At 46.6% G+C, this 12784-nt stretch overlaps 1 protein-coding gene across 1 annotated transcript in view; it reads right to left on the bottom strand.

Annotated features, from left to right (window-relative positions):
• Positions 1 to 248: 248 nt before the first annotated feature.
• The window catches only part of CACNA1I (calcium voltage-gated channel subunit alpha1 I), a 149380-nt gene continuing 136844 nt past the window's right edge, over positions 249 to 12784 (bottom strand). The window contains exons 29-36 of the mRNA XM_041481493.1: positions 11730 to 11808; positions 11049 to 11170; positions 9987 to 10325; positions 9234 to 9380; positions 4944 to 5060; positions 4421 to 4586; positions 2654 to 2850; positions 249 to 953 (exon numbers count right to left, since the gene is read on the bottom strand). Of these exons, the coding sequence (XP_041337427.1) occupies positions 249 to 953; positions 2654 to 2850; positions 4421 to 4586; positions 4944 to 5060; positions 9234 to 9380; positions 9987 to 10325; positions 11049 to 11170; positions 11730 to 11808 (1872 nt within the window). The remainder of the gene's footprint in view (positions 954 to 2653; positions 2851 to 4420; positions 4587 to 4943; positions 5061 to 9233; positions 9381 to 9986; positions 10326 to 11048; positions 11171 to 11729; positions 11809 to 12784) is intronic.

Genomic DNA, 12784 nt, shown 5'->3' with positions numbered 1-12784 from the left:
CTCAGGCAGGACTGTTCCCGTATTGCTTGCACTCCCCCACACCTCTGAGGTACGGTACCAGAATATTTATTATATATATATATGTATATATATATATATATTTACGTATATATATATATATTTATAAATTTTTGTTTGCCTGTTTTCTTTTTCTTGCAAATCCTTTGGAATTGCTGCCAGGGAGAAGCTAGTGAAACATGCTCCCCATGCCAGCGGCCGAATGCTCCCTCCCTGCGCCTCAGGGACCCTCATCTGTTCCTCTTGCTGACTCCGTCTCCCAGCTCCAGCTCGGAAGGGAGCGGGGAGCTGCGGTCCCCTGTCCCCAGTCTGCCGGGGCCATCCGGCTCCTCTCCTTCCCTGGGCGAGGGGGTGTCCTTGCAGAAGTCCGTCACCCAGGAGGGCATCGAGAGGAAGCCCCGAGGGTCGACGGTGTAGAAGGGCTTGGCGTGGTGAGCGGCGGGGCGGCGGGGCGAGGGGCTGGCCTGCAGGCTGCTGGTGCTGCTGCACTTCTTCACCAGGCCCAGCGCCGCGGCGGGCGGCGAGAAGAGCGAGGTCAGCGAGAGGCTGCTGAGCGTCTCCGAGGGCTCGCTGTTGTTGCCACCCCCGCGCAGGCTGCTGCCCGGCCCCTCCTCGTCCGAAGGGTCCATGGAGTCGTGGTGGGTGCAGCCGGGGCTGGTGCTGCCGCCGCTGCTGTGGCTGCGCTGGTGGCGGCACAGGCTCCGCAGGTTGAAGAGGCCCCGGCCCCGCAGGCTCCGGCGGCGGGAGGCGGGGGACAGGGGGGCTGCCAGGGGTCTGTGGCTGCCCGCCGCCGGCACGGGGCACAGAGCCACCGGCAGGTCCAGGGTGCACTGCGGAGAGTCGCTGAGGTTGAGGCTGTTGTCCTCCAGCGTGGTCTGCAGGCTGCCGGCCGAGCTGCTGCTCCGGCTGTCCAGCGACGTGTCGCTCTCGGGGGACTGCGGAGCGGGAGCACGAAAACACAGTTCTCAGGAAGGAGGTGGGCAGTGGGCAAGAGACTTTGCCTTATTGGTTTTGGGGGTACTTAGGGACGTGAAAATAAGCCACCATTACGGAATGGGGGGAAACTGCATTCCTCTCTCACTCTTCTTTGCTGGGGGAGGGAGCCATAAACCAACCATTGCTGGAAAGCACTAGCCGTGCACCTGCCATGGGGATTTCTTCCTGGGTAAGGAGGAGGAAAGGATTCAGAATGAATCTGCCCCTCTTACGTGAAGTGCTCCACCAGAGGGAAGGGATGCTGAGTCTGTGAGCCCTGCAGCACCCACCACTATGCTCTCCCTGAGCACTGATGGTCCAGGAGGCACCGAGCAAAGGTTCCCTGTGGGTCCTCACTCACGGCTTGCCTATAAACCTGCCACACAGACTGGGGACACATCTATCAGCTGCAAAAGAAACAAGGAACTTCTGTACAGATCTCCTCTCATTTAAAAAAATCAGCAATATCTGGGGAGAGAAAAGAGGCCCCATGGTTCTTTCGACCAGCAGTAGCAGGAATTACCTTTTCATTTAGGGTACAAAGGTGGGGTCCCCTTCCAGCAGGAAGAGGAAACAGCCTTCATTTCCTTGTATGCGGGCTCATCTAGTTAAGCTGCATTTTAGTTGTTTCTAGGAAATTGGTCTGCACTGTGTGATCATCACTGGGACACTGCACTGGGAATGATGCATGTAGGGCTGGAAGCAGTCTCCTGAAGCAGTCTCCATAGTTATTCCACACCCAGTGGTGTGCCAGCTCCAGGGCTCTACCTCTTTTGTGTCTTAATTTAAACCAGAAGTTGCAACAACTCAATCTCAGACCAAGGCTAAATTTATCCTTGGTGAATTTATACACATTTGTATTGTGCCAACAGTGTTGTCATATATAGCTGAATAACACCTGATTTTATTTTTTCAGTTTGTCTGGAACAATGTGCCCCTGTTCATGGAGTATCTTCCAAGAACAATAGCAGGGATCTCTACTGGGCTTTCATCTCTGCATCTTCAGAGATACCTGACGTCCCCCCAGTGATTTTATTCTTCTCTTTTGTTAGTGAGAAATAGCTGCCTTTTCAGAAGGAGATGACACTTTACTGGGATGTGAGAGTTAAGTGGGCAGTGCAAAACAGTGAGCTTAGGGACACAGTGTGTGGATGGGCACTAAGGGATGTGGAGGATGCAGGTGGGAAAAGCCTGTTCCATCCAAGAAGGTGCACGATTTGGAGTCACAGTGCTAAGAGGACCCGAGGAGGCTGTGCAGCTGTCACCCCCCTGGCCCACACCATGGCTGCTGTGCATGCAGGTGTCTGCAGCACACCCAGTGCCAGGGACCCAGGGGGGAGCTACAGAGTGATGTGATTTCATCTTCATGTGGGGCCCACTGCAGCTGTCAAACTATTTGTTGATCCAAAGCAGAGGAACAAATGACTTCACGGGTGAGAGCTATCCAACACCCCTTTGTTATACTACCCTCTCTTGTCCCCTACCCTTCTGCATTCTGCAGTCCACTGTGCTCCTCCTAGAGATCCAGATTATCCAGGCTACCCAGCCTGTAACCACAGCTGCCTCTCTCCTTCCTCTGCCCTCCTCCTCGTTCAGCCCCTCTGTTTGGGTGGGATGTGAAAACTGAGTTTTCCTAGCAGACAGAAGCAGGGTTCCTTACCTGATGGAGAAGTGAGCAGTTCACACCTGGAGATCTCAGTGATGCCCACGAGCCTTGCAGAGAGATCTTAGGAAGGTTGTGTGGACATGAGGCTTCCTCAGGCCCTGTTTGGGTGGCAGAGATGGCTGGGTGGAAAAATTCTGTTGGTACAGGTAACAGAGGGGAAGATGCACCTGGAGAGAAGGGGCTGGGAGGGACTGACAGAGCATCAAAAGAAAGGGGAGGAGAACAGAAATAGAAGAAAATAAAAGTTGAAGAGTCCTCTGATTTTATTTTGTGCCTTTGCTGCTGTTACACTGAGCAAAGTCTCAGGTCTAGTGAACAAAGGATATTCAGTAACATGCACTCTTGGCCAAGAAACCTCAGTCTGGTGTTCACACTAAGGATCCCACTTTTTGCACAAAAACCTGCACCAGACCAGGAAGACCTAACACAGCTCAGAGCCATATGGTAACAGGCTAGCTCTCTTGTTGCTCTCACAGAGAAATGCTGAGCTATAAAGCCTTGATTCAAGTATGTATTGCTGCCAGAGCACGTTCATCCCAGATCCTGCAAGGCAAGGGATGAAGGGAGATGTCAGAGCCCAGGACATCTCCTTGACAGTCCTGGATGATCCGAGCCCCAGCCAGGGGGCTTTGAAGTCCTGGCAGGAGGGTCGGAGACCCTGGCATGCAGCCAGAGATCCCTGTGGCTTTGAGTTCGACCCATGGAACAAATTACCCCCTTTGTATGAAGAATTAAAGGTCACAAATTTAGATAACAGTAGTTGTCACAGGGTGAAAGGTGAAATTTTGAAGAATTTTACTATGGGGGTCTAGGGGGCAAGATGGAGGGATTTGGGCATTGTCCCGTTCTTCTCCCTTCTTCTTCCTAGCCTCCATCTTCTTGGTGATGGCAGCACTTTGGGATTGGTTTGGAGTAGAAATTCACTGTCTAACATAGGTATTGGAACATAACTGTAAATGTTGAATACGTAGTTTATAGTAAAAAAGACAGCACCAGCCCAGGGGTGGGCAGTGTGCCTCAGACTGACCAGCTGAACAGACCTTGGCAGGCCAGACAGAAAATGTTTTAGATAAGAAATAATAAACAACCTTGAGAACGTGAGCCGAAGACTTCTGATTTCTTCTTCGACAGCTGGGTTGGGAAAAGAGACTTTTAATATATCTCGGGGTCATCTTGACCAGAGGAGATCCCGAGAGGGAGAAAAATTAAGTGGTGGTTTGGGAAAGCTGGGGACTACAGGGGACCAGGGCATGCTCAAGAGTAGAACTGGGACTTCCACCAAGACATGTGTTACATGTTCCCTGAACCTTTACTTGGTCTCAGGGGGCAGCAGAGTTTTTCTGTGCTGAGTGAGCACAGTTCATCCATCTGGCATGTCAGGATAATCTGTCCCCACTCTTTTCTGACCACGCATGGGTGCACTACTGCAAATGGAGATCAGCAGTTTCACAATATTGCAGAGTAATGTCTGAGGGAAGATACAAAAACTAGAAACAAAAATGAAGGAACTGCTCATCAAAAATGAAGGAACTGCTCCTGCACAGAGTCATGTCTGAGGGAAGATATAAAAATTAGCAATAAAAATGAAGGAACTGCTCCTCCCCCCATTCCTGAAGCAAATTAGCAAACTGAAAGCTAATTATTGGTTAGTGTAACCCCAAATCACATTAACTCTCCCCCTGGCAGAAGGAAAGCAGGAGAAAAACAGAGCTGAACCAAGCCACAGTTTCAACAGATGTGGAGAATGAGAGCCCTGCTCACCTTTGCTACTTTCATGCTTTAGCCAAGACTGAACTGAGTCGAAAGGTGTATTCTCCATTTCACACAGGTAACTGTCTGGGTTTGTAGAGCCATCCTCACTGGATGCTGGAAGAAGGCATTCCCCCAGATTGTCTGCCCCAGTGGAATCAGGGTTGTCCTGGCCATCCTGCTGGAAAAAATAAGTGAGGGCAAAGTGAAATTTAATGGAAGATGATAGAGCAGACTTTTCAAACCCTCAAGAAGAACAGATTCTGATAATAACTTCAACCTAGCTAAGAGATGCTCAGTTTTCCAGCCCAAATCACCATTTGACTAATTCAGAGGAAGTTACTAACAGTAGTGAAGAGAACTTTCAAATACATGTATTCTTTTGTTCTCCTCAAATCCTACTCCACAGTATGTCTCTATGGAGAAGCTCTTGAAAAATGACCAGAATTATATTCCTCAGCAGGGACACCTGGATGAATACAGAACATGTGAAATGAGCACGGCTGTAAGATGCCCATGGCTGTCTGAGGCTAACCTTGATCTCCTTAGGATTCAGCTGAGCAGCGTTTCGATTGTCTGACTCATCTCCTAGAAGGATGGAAGAGGACTTGTCTGAGTTGAGGGATAATGCTTCCATTTCAGCCAGCTGGACCTGCAGGAAGGGAAAGGAGCTGTCACAGGTCATGCCTGGAATCCACATTTCAAGCAGTCACACTGTTGATGGTGGATAAGTGAGAGCCTGTAGACCCAAAATCAATTTTAGGTTATATTCCTTGGATATATCAGGAACTGCCTAACCCAGAACTGGGCTGGGCAGGAGAATGCACTTTTTAAGAAAGGTTGAATATACGATCTGCAAGCAGGCTGCTATCACTCCATGCTCCTCTAGTGCCAGAATTGGAGGAACGAGTCCTGTATCTGTCACAGTGGTACAGCTGGCCCTGCAAATAAAGCCAGGCAGGCAGAGGGGTCCCTCAGGCTGGTGACAGGGCAGCCAGCTCTGCTTAGGGATAAGGAGTAGACTCCTCTTTCTGAAGGCACCACAGACAGCCCTGCTTCAACATGAAGATGCTTTCATTCCAGGGAAAGTCATGCCTTTTGCAATCCATGCCAGTGTCATGCTTTTCATATTCTCTTACCTTCATTACTGAAACCCTGTTTCTCTCCAGCTTTCCTGCATCTTGCCTTTCCCCTCTCCTCTAACCTACCCAAGATCTTACCTAACACCGTCTTCCATTCTGTGCTCCATCTCTAAACTCAGCCCCCTCCCATACACCCACACTTGAGCTGTCCTGCTTTCTGAAAGCAAGTCTGACCACTGCATCTCTCTCATTCTTGTGCTTCAGCTCTGCTCCAGTCCCATGCCTGATCTTGCTTCATCTTTTGGCCTCTTCCATACCACATGTGCCCCTCTCCCATCCTTCTTCCTCCAAGCTTTTAAATCCCCTCTGCCTGACAACTCTTTCTCACAATGCCTGAAAAGCATCTTTTTCTACCAGCCTAAGCAGTTACTCTGTCCCTCCTGGGCTTGGATTTCCATCACTGGTCTCTGGAGTGCCAGAAGTTTGCACCACCAGCAGCTAACTCTTGAGAGCTGTATTCTGGGTTGTCTCAGTTGGGACAGCTTCTGGCCATGTGTTTGTGTTTGCAAGAAGCAGGTACAGCTCTTGCACCATGACAGCAGGTGAAACATTTGGAGAGGTGACTTTTGAGCTGGAAGTTTAGTGGCTTCTGCCAGATGCCAGAGGCTGGAAGAGGTCTCCATCTGAGGGATAATGCACTTTAAACAAACAGAATGGAAAAGCGGAGCTGGATTTAAATAAAGTGCACAAATGACATCCTCATTTGAGATGTTATTCTGACACAGAAACACAGTGCTGTTCAACCATGGAGAGAGCCCAAAACCAACAACTGCTCCTCAGAGCACGAACGCACAAAGAGCCCACAATGAGCTTATGCCAGGGATGCCACACAACCACCAGTCAGCAACAACTCCTGCAGAGAACCACAGTCTTCATTCAGTCCCACTTAATGTGCATACTCATCTATTACTCTCACAAGTGCTTGCTACACCAAAGCAGCCTTACAGCTGTGCTTGTAGAGAAGCGAGCATGGCATGGTAACATCTGTGAGTACCTTTGCCATCCATAAAAAAGGATTTCTACAAAAGCCAGAACAGTCTGTCACTGAACCACTTGCTTGAAAATTCAGACCACCCTGAGATCTACATAAAATCTGCAATCAACAAAGTCATGACTAAATGAACTGCAGGTGTGAAAACATTTCACTGGTGCTCACTGACAAACTCCTACCATGGCTGAACACACTTCAGTCATCCATATACAAAAGCCTGTCAACCATCCCAAGAGTGAAATGATGGAAATGACAAGAAGAGTTTAGCATCATGAAAAAAGGAGGTTTTGTTCTTTTTGCTTCACTTACAGTAGAATATTTTAAAATCTGCTGACTAAAGATGAGGAACAAAAAAATATTTTAAATGGCAGTGGGGAAAAAGGGGGCTGTTGACCAGGTCCCAATCCATGAAACCTGCCAGGAGCATCAACCTGAAATATTGAACAATGCGCACATATCCCTTAGAAAACTACTACTTGCAGATATAGCTTTAAGAACAGGCCCACAATCACAAAAATCCTTAATTATACAAATAATTGGTTTGAAAATAAAGTATCAGGAGCATAATTGGGAAAGGCACTGTGCGCTTCTGCTCGATGCCACAAAAAGCTTAGCACACATTAACAGGTTTGAGCATGTTTAAACGTTGTGTCCATCCACTGTGCTCATCATCTTGGTGAATTTATCTACCAATGAAATTGGAGGGGACATTTCTGCCCAATACTTGATTTTTGTCAGAAGGGCAGTTTAAGGCTGACTGGGTGGACAGCAAGCATACTGGTTTCTCTAACACAGACGCACTTAGAGCACTGGATAGATAGTTTGCCTATGTAACTTGGTGTCAATTGCTTCTCGGACTGTACAATTCAGTCTGTGTACAATGCTCATTTGGGTATGTTGATGTACCAGAGTACGCTACAATTTAATAACTCTGTGCATTGCTGATGTTAGCTATGACTCCATATAGTGATTTACTATTTAAATTTCCCCAATTCTTTTTTTCTACTTTGAAATATGAAGAGAAGGTCATGGTCAGTCCTGGCTTAAAATCCTAAGGTTCACTTTGACTTATATAATCCAAAATAAAACATCTATATTTTATTACTAAACCATAGTAATAGATAGTTGCATAGATAGTTCTTTTCAATTCCACATTTTAGATGTACTGAAATACCATTTTTGAAAGTAATTTATGGCTCTATAACACCCATTAGAAAGTATGATCTAAGAATAATTTTTCAGTTGTGATAATTACATCAAATTCTTTGCTCTGGCTGTGGGTTGCATTTGAAGATTTTGCTAATCTAATTTCTTTGCTGGAAAGGTAAGAAAATGGGTTGTTCACTCGTAGGTGGGATACTGAAGACTATCTGTGAGGTTTTCAAATGTAGCAAACTAGCTGCAAATGACTTGGGGGCAGTCATTCTGGACTGCCTTAGATCTCATTTGCTGAGAAAGCTGAGCACCAATGGCTGAACATAAAGACTTAAGTAAAGCAGTGGAAATTGCAGTTAATTGAAAACTAGTTATTTGGTTGCATTAATGCAGAATTCATTTGCTAAGTGTCTCAATAAGGATAAACTACAGCAATGTTTGCATTTTGATCGTTTCAAAAGGAAGCAATAGAGAAAAGCAGACAGCTGAGAAGCTGAAAAAATATCAGAGCTTCAGAACTAGGCATCTGAGATCAAACAAAATAGAACTTTCTTCAAACTTGAATAGAATGATCTGCCAATAAGAGCTCTTTCCCCAAGTCTCCTTGTTTCCTTATAAGCTATAACAACATATCAAGTCAGTTATGGGGAAGGAGAGGGTGAAGTTTACCACTGATGTAACAATTTACTGTCAGAAGAGCCACACTACTGCTACAAGTCTGACCACACAAAATCAGAGCACCTACATACCATAAAATGATTTCAGAACTAAATTAGTTCTGCTACTCACCTAACCCTTCCCAGACTGTTTTGCTCCTCAGGTTTCACAACCTGAAAAGACTAATTGCTTAGGAAGAAGTTTTCCAAAGCCTCTACCAACTTCAGTAGCTGAAGTCTAACCCATTTGGTCCTGCTCTTAGCAATAACCCATTTGTCAGCTAACAAACTTTCTCAGTGGGCTCACTTTTATTTAGTTTTTGCTCAAACTAATTCCTGGTTTTCACCACAAACCAATCCTTGTTCACAGACATGACTCTATTCAACAAAGCATTTAAACATGTGCTTAACTGATTGACCTCAACAGCAATAAGCAAGCACATGCTTAAAATGAGGACAAAACACAAGCTTAAATCTCCCACTGTATTGCTCCTGAGTGGTCTCATTGGGGTGAGGTCCTTAGAGTCCTCTGCCTAACATGAGCCTGAACGTAGACTTTTCTTGCAGAATTGAACACAACAAGAGCTGCCAAGGGATGCCTTCATAGTCATTTCTCTACAGGTCATTCAGTCCCTCCTGACACGTGTCCTGTCACGTCTCACTTTTCCACCACCTCAAACATCCACGTGTGGCTGAGGAGGGCAGGCCTGTACTAGAGGCAGTGCCAGCACTTCACAACAGATAACAAACACAGGTCAACAAGCTCTACTGTCTACACAATCTACAGCGAGGAGCACACATGGGACGACCTGCGGGCACGTGGGTGTGCGTGTGCAGGTCTGGGGGAAGAGTCCCCTCACACATCCTCGTACGCAGGTTACCTCTTGCTTGTCATGGTTACACTTCTCGCACATGGCCGGCGAGGAGTAATGATGGAAGACGGAGCCCGATAGGTTATCGATGATCATTAACTCCCCGTCGAAGGAGTCCTTAATAATTAAAGAGACACTGTCCAGCCATAAGTTCTCCTAGGGGACAAGAAAGGGGGGAGGATGGGAGAGATCATTTTAAGAATGTCGAGTTTTTTGCTTTCAAGTTTCATGTGAATTTGGGGCTGGGTTCTCCACCCTGACTCATCTGGAGCAGCATCTTGTTCTGCAGGTACTTGCACAGGGTCACTGGGGGAAACATTTGCTCCACAGGGTGTGTGAAGGTGCCAGAGTTCAATGAAAAAAAAAAAAAATAAGGAGGGACAGTCTTCACTCACTTTCAGTGCTCACGTCTCCCTTCCAGCTCTGCTGGAGTCACTCACTCTTGATCTGCCATTTCTCCTGCACTCTTCTCCTGAGCTCCCCTCTCAAATTTGCTCCTGTCACACCTTTAGCTGATCTGCTCCATCCCTCCTCTGCTGGCCCTCAGGTTCCTACACCATGATGACAATGAACAGGACACACTGCTGTCATAGCCTTGTCCCTACATGATCCTATAAACTCAGAAGTCTACTGCTGAAAGCAAACCTTTCACCCTGAGGTGGAAGACTCTGCTACTGCTAAGCTCTCAGTCATCTGAGCTGCCCAGCTAATGCCCACAGCTCCTTGCTGCAGTCTGGTTAATAAGTTCAAAGGTGTACTCACCTGGGCTGGAGAGTAACATCTCATGCACAGATGTCCTTCCGGTTCTGTTCTATCACCACCTCCTCCTGTTCCTGCTCCTTTTCCCTGTCCTGAGTTTGGAGAGCCTGACTTGTGGGAGCACAGCCCGTGAGTAATTTCCATCTCAAGCTCAGCATCCATCTCTGCATCCTCCTGGGCCTCCTTGTTGCTGTCGTCAAGATGTTTCATGAGCACAGCTACCACCACATTGATGAGGACAAACTGGGCTGTGAGCACAAAGCTGACAAAGTACAGTGGGGAGATGAACTGCAGGTTGCTGAGACAGCTCCGGTCATCGTGGCTGCAGTCACGCAAGGTATCCTTGAGGGGAAGTTGGGATTGAGAGGGAATGATGGAAGGAAGGAAAGACTAAAGTAAGAACAGAAGATTGGCTGTTCTCTCTGTCAAAAAACACTGATGCTAATGGAAAGAACAAAGCAGACACTTCTATCACCCCATACCTTTTGGCATAATTCCCCAAAGAACCTGGGACACTCTCTGTTCAAACGCTGTTTGCTTCAGAGCAAAACCACCCAAAGGCATATGAAGCAAGCTTTTGGACCATGACATGCTGCTGCCACTACAGCCCCACACAAGTGAACAAGACCAAAAACGAGCAGGCTGATACTACCTTCTCCCATCTATTCTCAAAAGCACCATTTGTGATGAAAGAACCTTCCTTTCTCCATGTCCTCTGAAGGAAGGATTTATTTTGTGTTTTCCTGTTAGCTTTGCAGATGAGTGCCATGTCCAACGCACATGTCCTATGCAGTCCTGACTACACTGGATATTCTCTCAGCCTAAATGATTTTCTTGTTCCTCCCAAGGAAAATTTGCACTTTTCTCAATCAGATGTCTCTAGGACTAGATGAATTCCCATAGTGGGGAGAGAGACTCTGGACCAAGCAGGGACCTCATCTAGCAACGCGGCTTCTGTGGTCTGTTCCCCTCCCCTTTGCTAGCCCAAGCTCTGTTGAACAGACCACACATCAGAATTTCTCTTTCCCCACAAGTAGTAGATCCTTGCCTCCAAGTCCCAGTTACCTTCATGATCCCATTCCAGTTGTCACCCGTGGACACCTGGAAGAGTGTGAGGAAGGCCATCCCAAAGTTCTCGAAGGTGGCGTGGCGGCTCATGCCCTCACAGGGGTTCTCATCGTTGCACACTGAAAAACATGGGGAGCGCAGAGTGCAACACTCAGGGGAGGACACACTACCAGCCCTGAGACCAACAACATGAACCCACAACCTGAAGACCTCTGGTAATGAATGGTATCAGCCCCCTGCCCAACAGTTGGCTGTTGGCCATCAGTATGGAAAAATCCGTGATGGCCCAGCCTCAGGATATCAGCCAGTGTAACTGCTGCTCAGGGGGATTCTCCCAGCATACCATTGTGCTGCCTTTCTTCTTGGTCAATATTCCATGGCAAGAGATGTAAATAAAATTTCATAAACTTTTTCTTGTAATCTTGAAGGCAATGTCAGGGACAGAGTGCAGGAAAAGCAAATGTTTAAGAATGTAAGAGAAAACAGAGGCTGCTCTTATTTTGTTAGCCTGTTAGGACAACAACAATTTAGAGGGAAATTCCTCTTACATCAATTATGCATAAGGGAGAATAAAGTTCATCAAATAATTCAGTCCCTTTATTGAAGAGTTCTGATTTTGAGAAACCCCAACCAGCATGTCTGTGGCTCACATTGAAGCATGGTCTGCTTGAGACTTACCCAATTTTCCAAAGAGCTCCACTCCTAGAGCAGCGTAGATGAAAAAGAGGAGCATGAAAAGGAGTCCAAGGTTTCCCACCTGAAAGCAAAGGCACTGTCAGCCTATCCCAAAGCCTATTTCTTCTGTACAGAAAGTGTTTCTGCATTTCCAAGTCTGAAGAGAACAGCAGTGAAATCCCGATATACAAATGCAACCAAACAATTGCTCAACACTTGAGAAGTGTTCAGGGATGGCTCCAGTTGCCATCAGGGCTGGGGGAGGAGCAGGAAGGTGGGAAGAGAAGGCATGGAAAAATTAAGGACTTAATGGGTTTTTTGAAACACTAAACAGTTTCTGATCTGAATGCATGTGGTCACTGGCCTATGTTAGGATCATCACTTCAGGAATCTAATTTAGTCATTGCAACTGCTGTGCCATCCAAATTCAGGAGAGAAATAAATGATTCAGCCCACCTACTCCCCTGGACTGCCACATCCTGGCTCCTTGCATACTCACTGGAAGGAATTATTTCTGATGACTAAATTAGACACTATAGTAAATGCTGTGAAAGCACAGTGCTGGGTCTGTGTCTACAGGGCGTTAAGAAAAGGGAGTTAATAAAACTTAGCTAAGGACTACATTTCCAAAGGGCTCTTTAAAATTAAACCTCTATTCAGTATTAAGAATTGCTACAGTGTAACAAAGACAGAAAGGGAATTGAAACAGGACAACTGGAGATGCCTTGTATGCCATTAGCAAGCCAAAATCCCTGATTTGAGTCTGTGCTCTAGGAACAAAAAGAGAAAGGTCAGGAAGAGGAGAAAGTGCAAGGGAAAGGACAGCTTATTTTAAACTACTTCTTTTGGCAAAGCCAATAAATCTTATAGAATAATATTACAGATAATTCAATTGTCCCTTGAAGACCTGGTGTATAAAATATGGAGACTAAATTCATTCTTTTAACACTGAAACTGGTGGATTTTAGACCTTTAAATTCAGATTTTTACGCACCTGTAAGTATGGAGGGATTTTTTTATCCCTGCTACACAACTTTATTAATCAAAGCCAACCTGTA

Source organism: Pyrgilauda ruficollis, unplaced genomic scaffold (genome assembly GCF_017590135.1).
Source record: "Pyrgilauda ruficollis isolate IOZ18807 unplaced genomic scaffold, ASM1759013v1 scaffold56, whole genome shotgun sequence".
Lineage (NCBI taxonomy): Eukaryota > Metazoa > Chordata > Aves > Passeriformes > Passeridae > Pyrgilauda > Pyrgilauda ruficollis.
The sequence above is the reverse complement of the archived record's forward strand: the minus strand, read 5'-3'. Positions and strand labels throughout refer to the sequence as shown.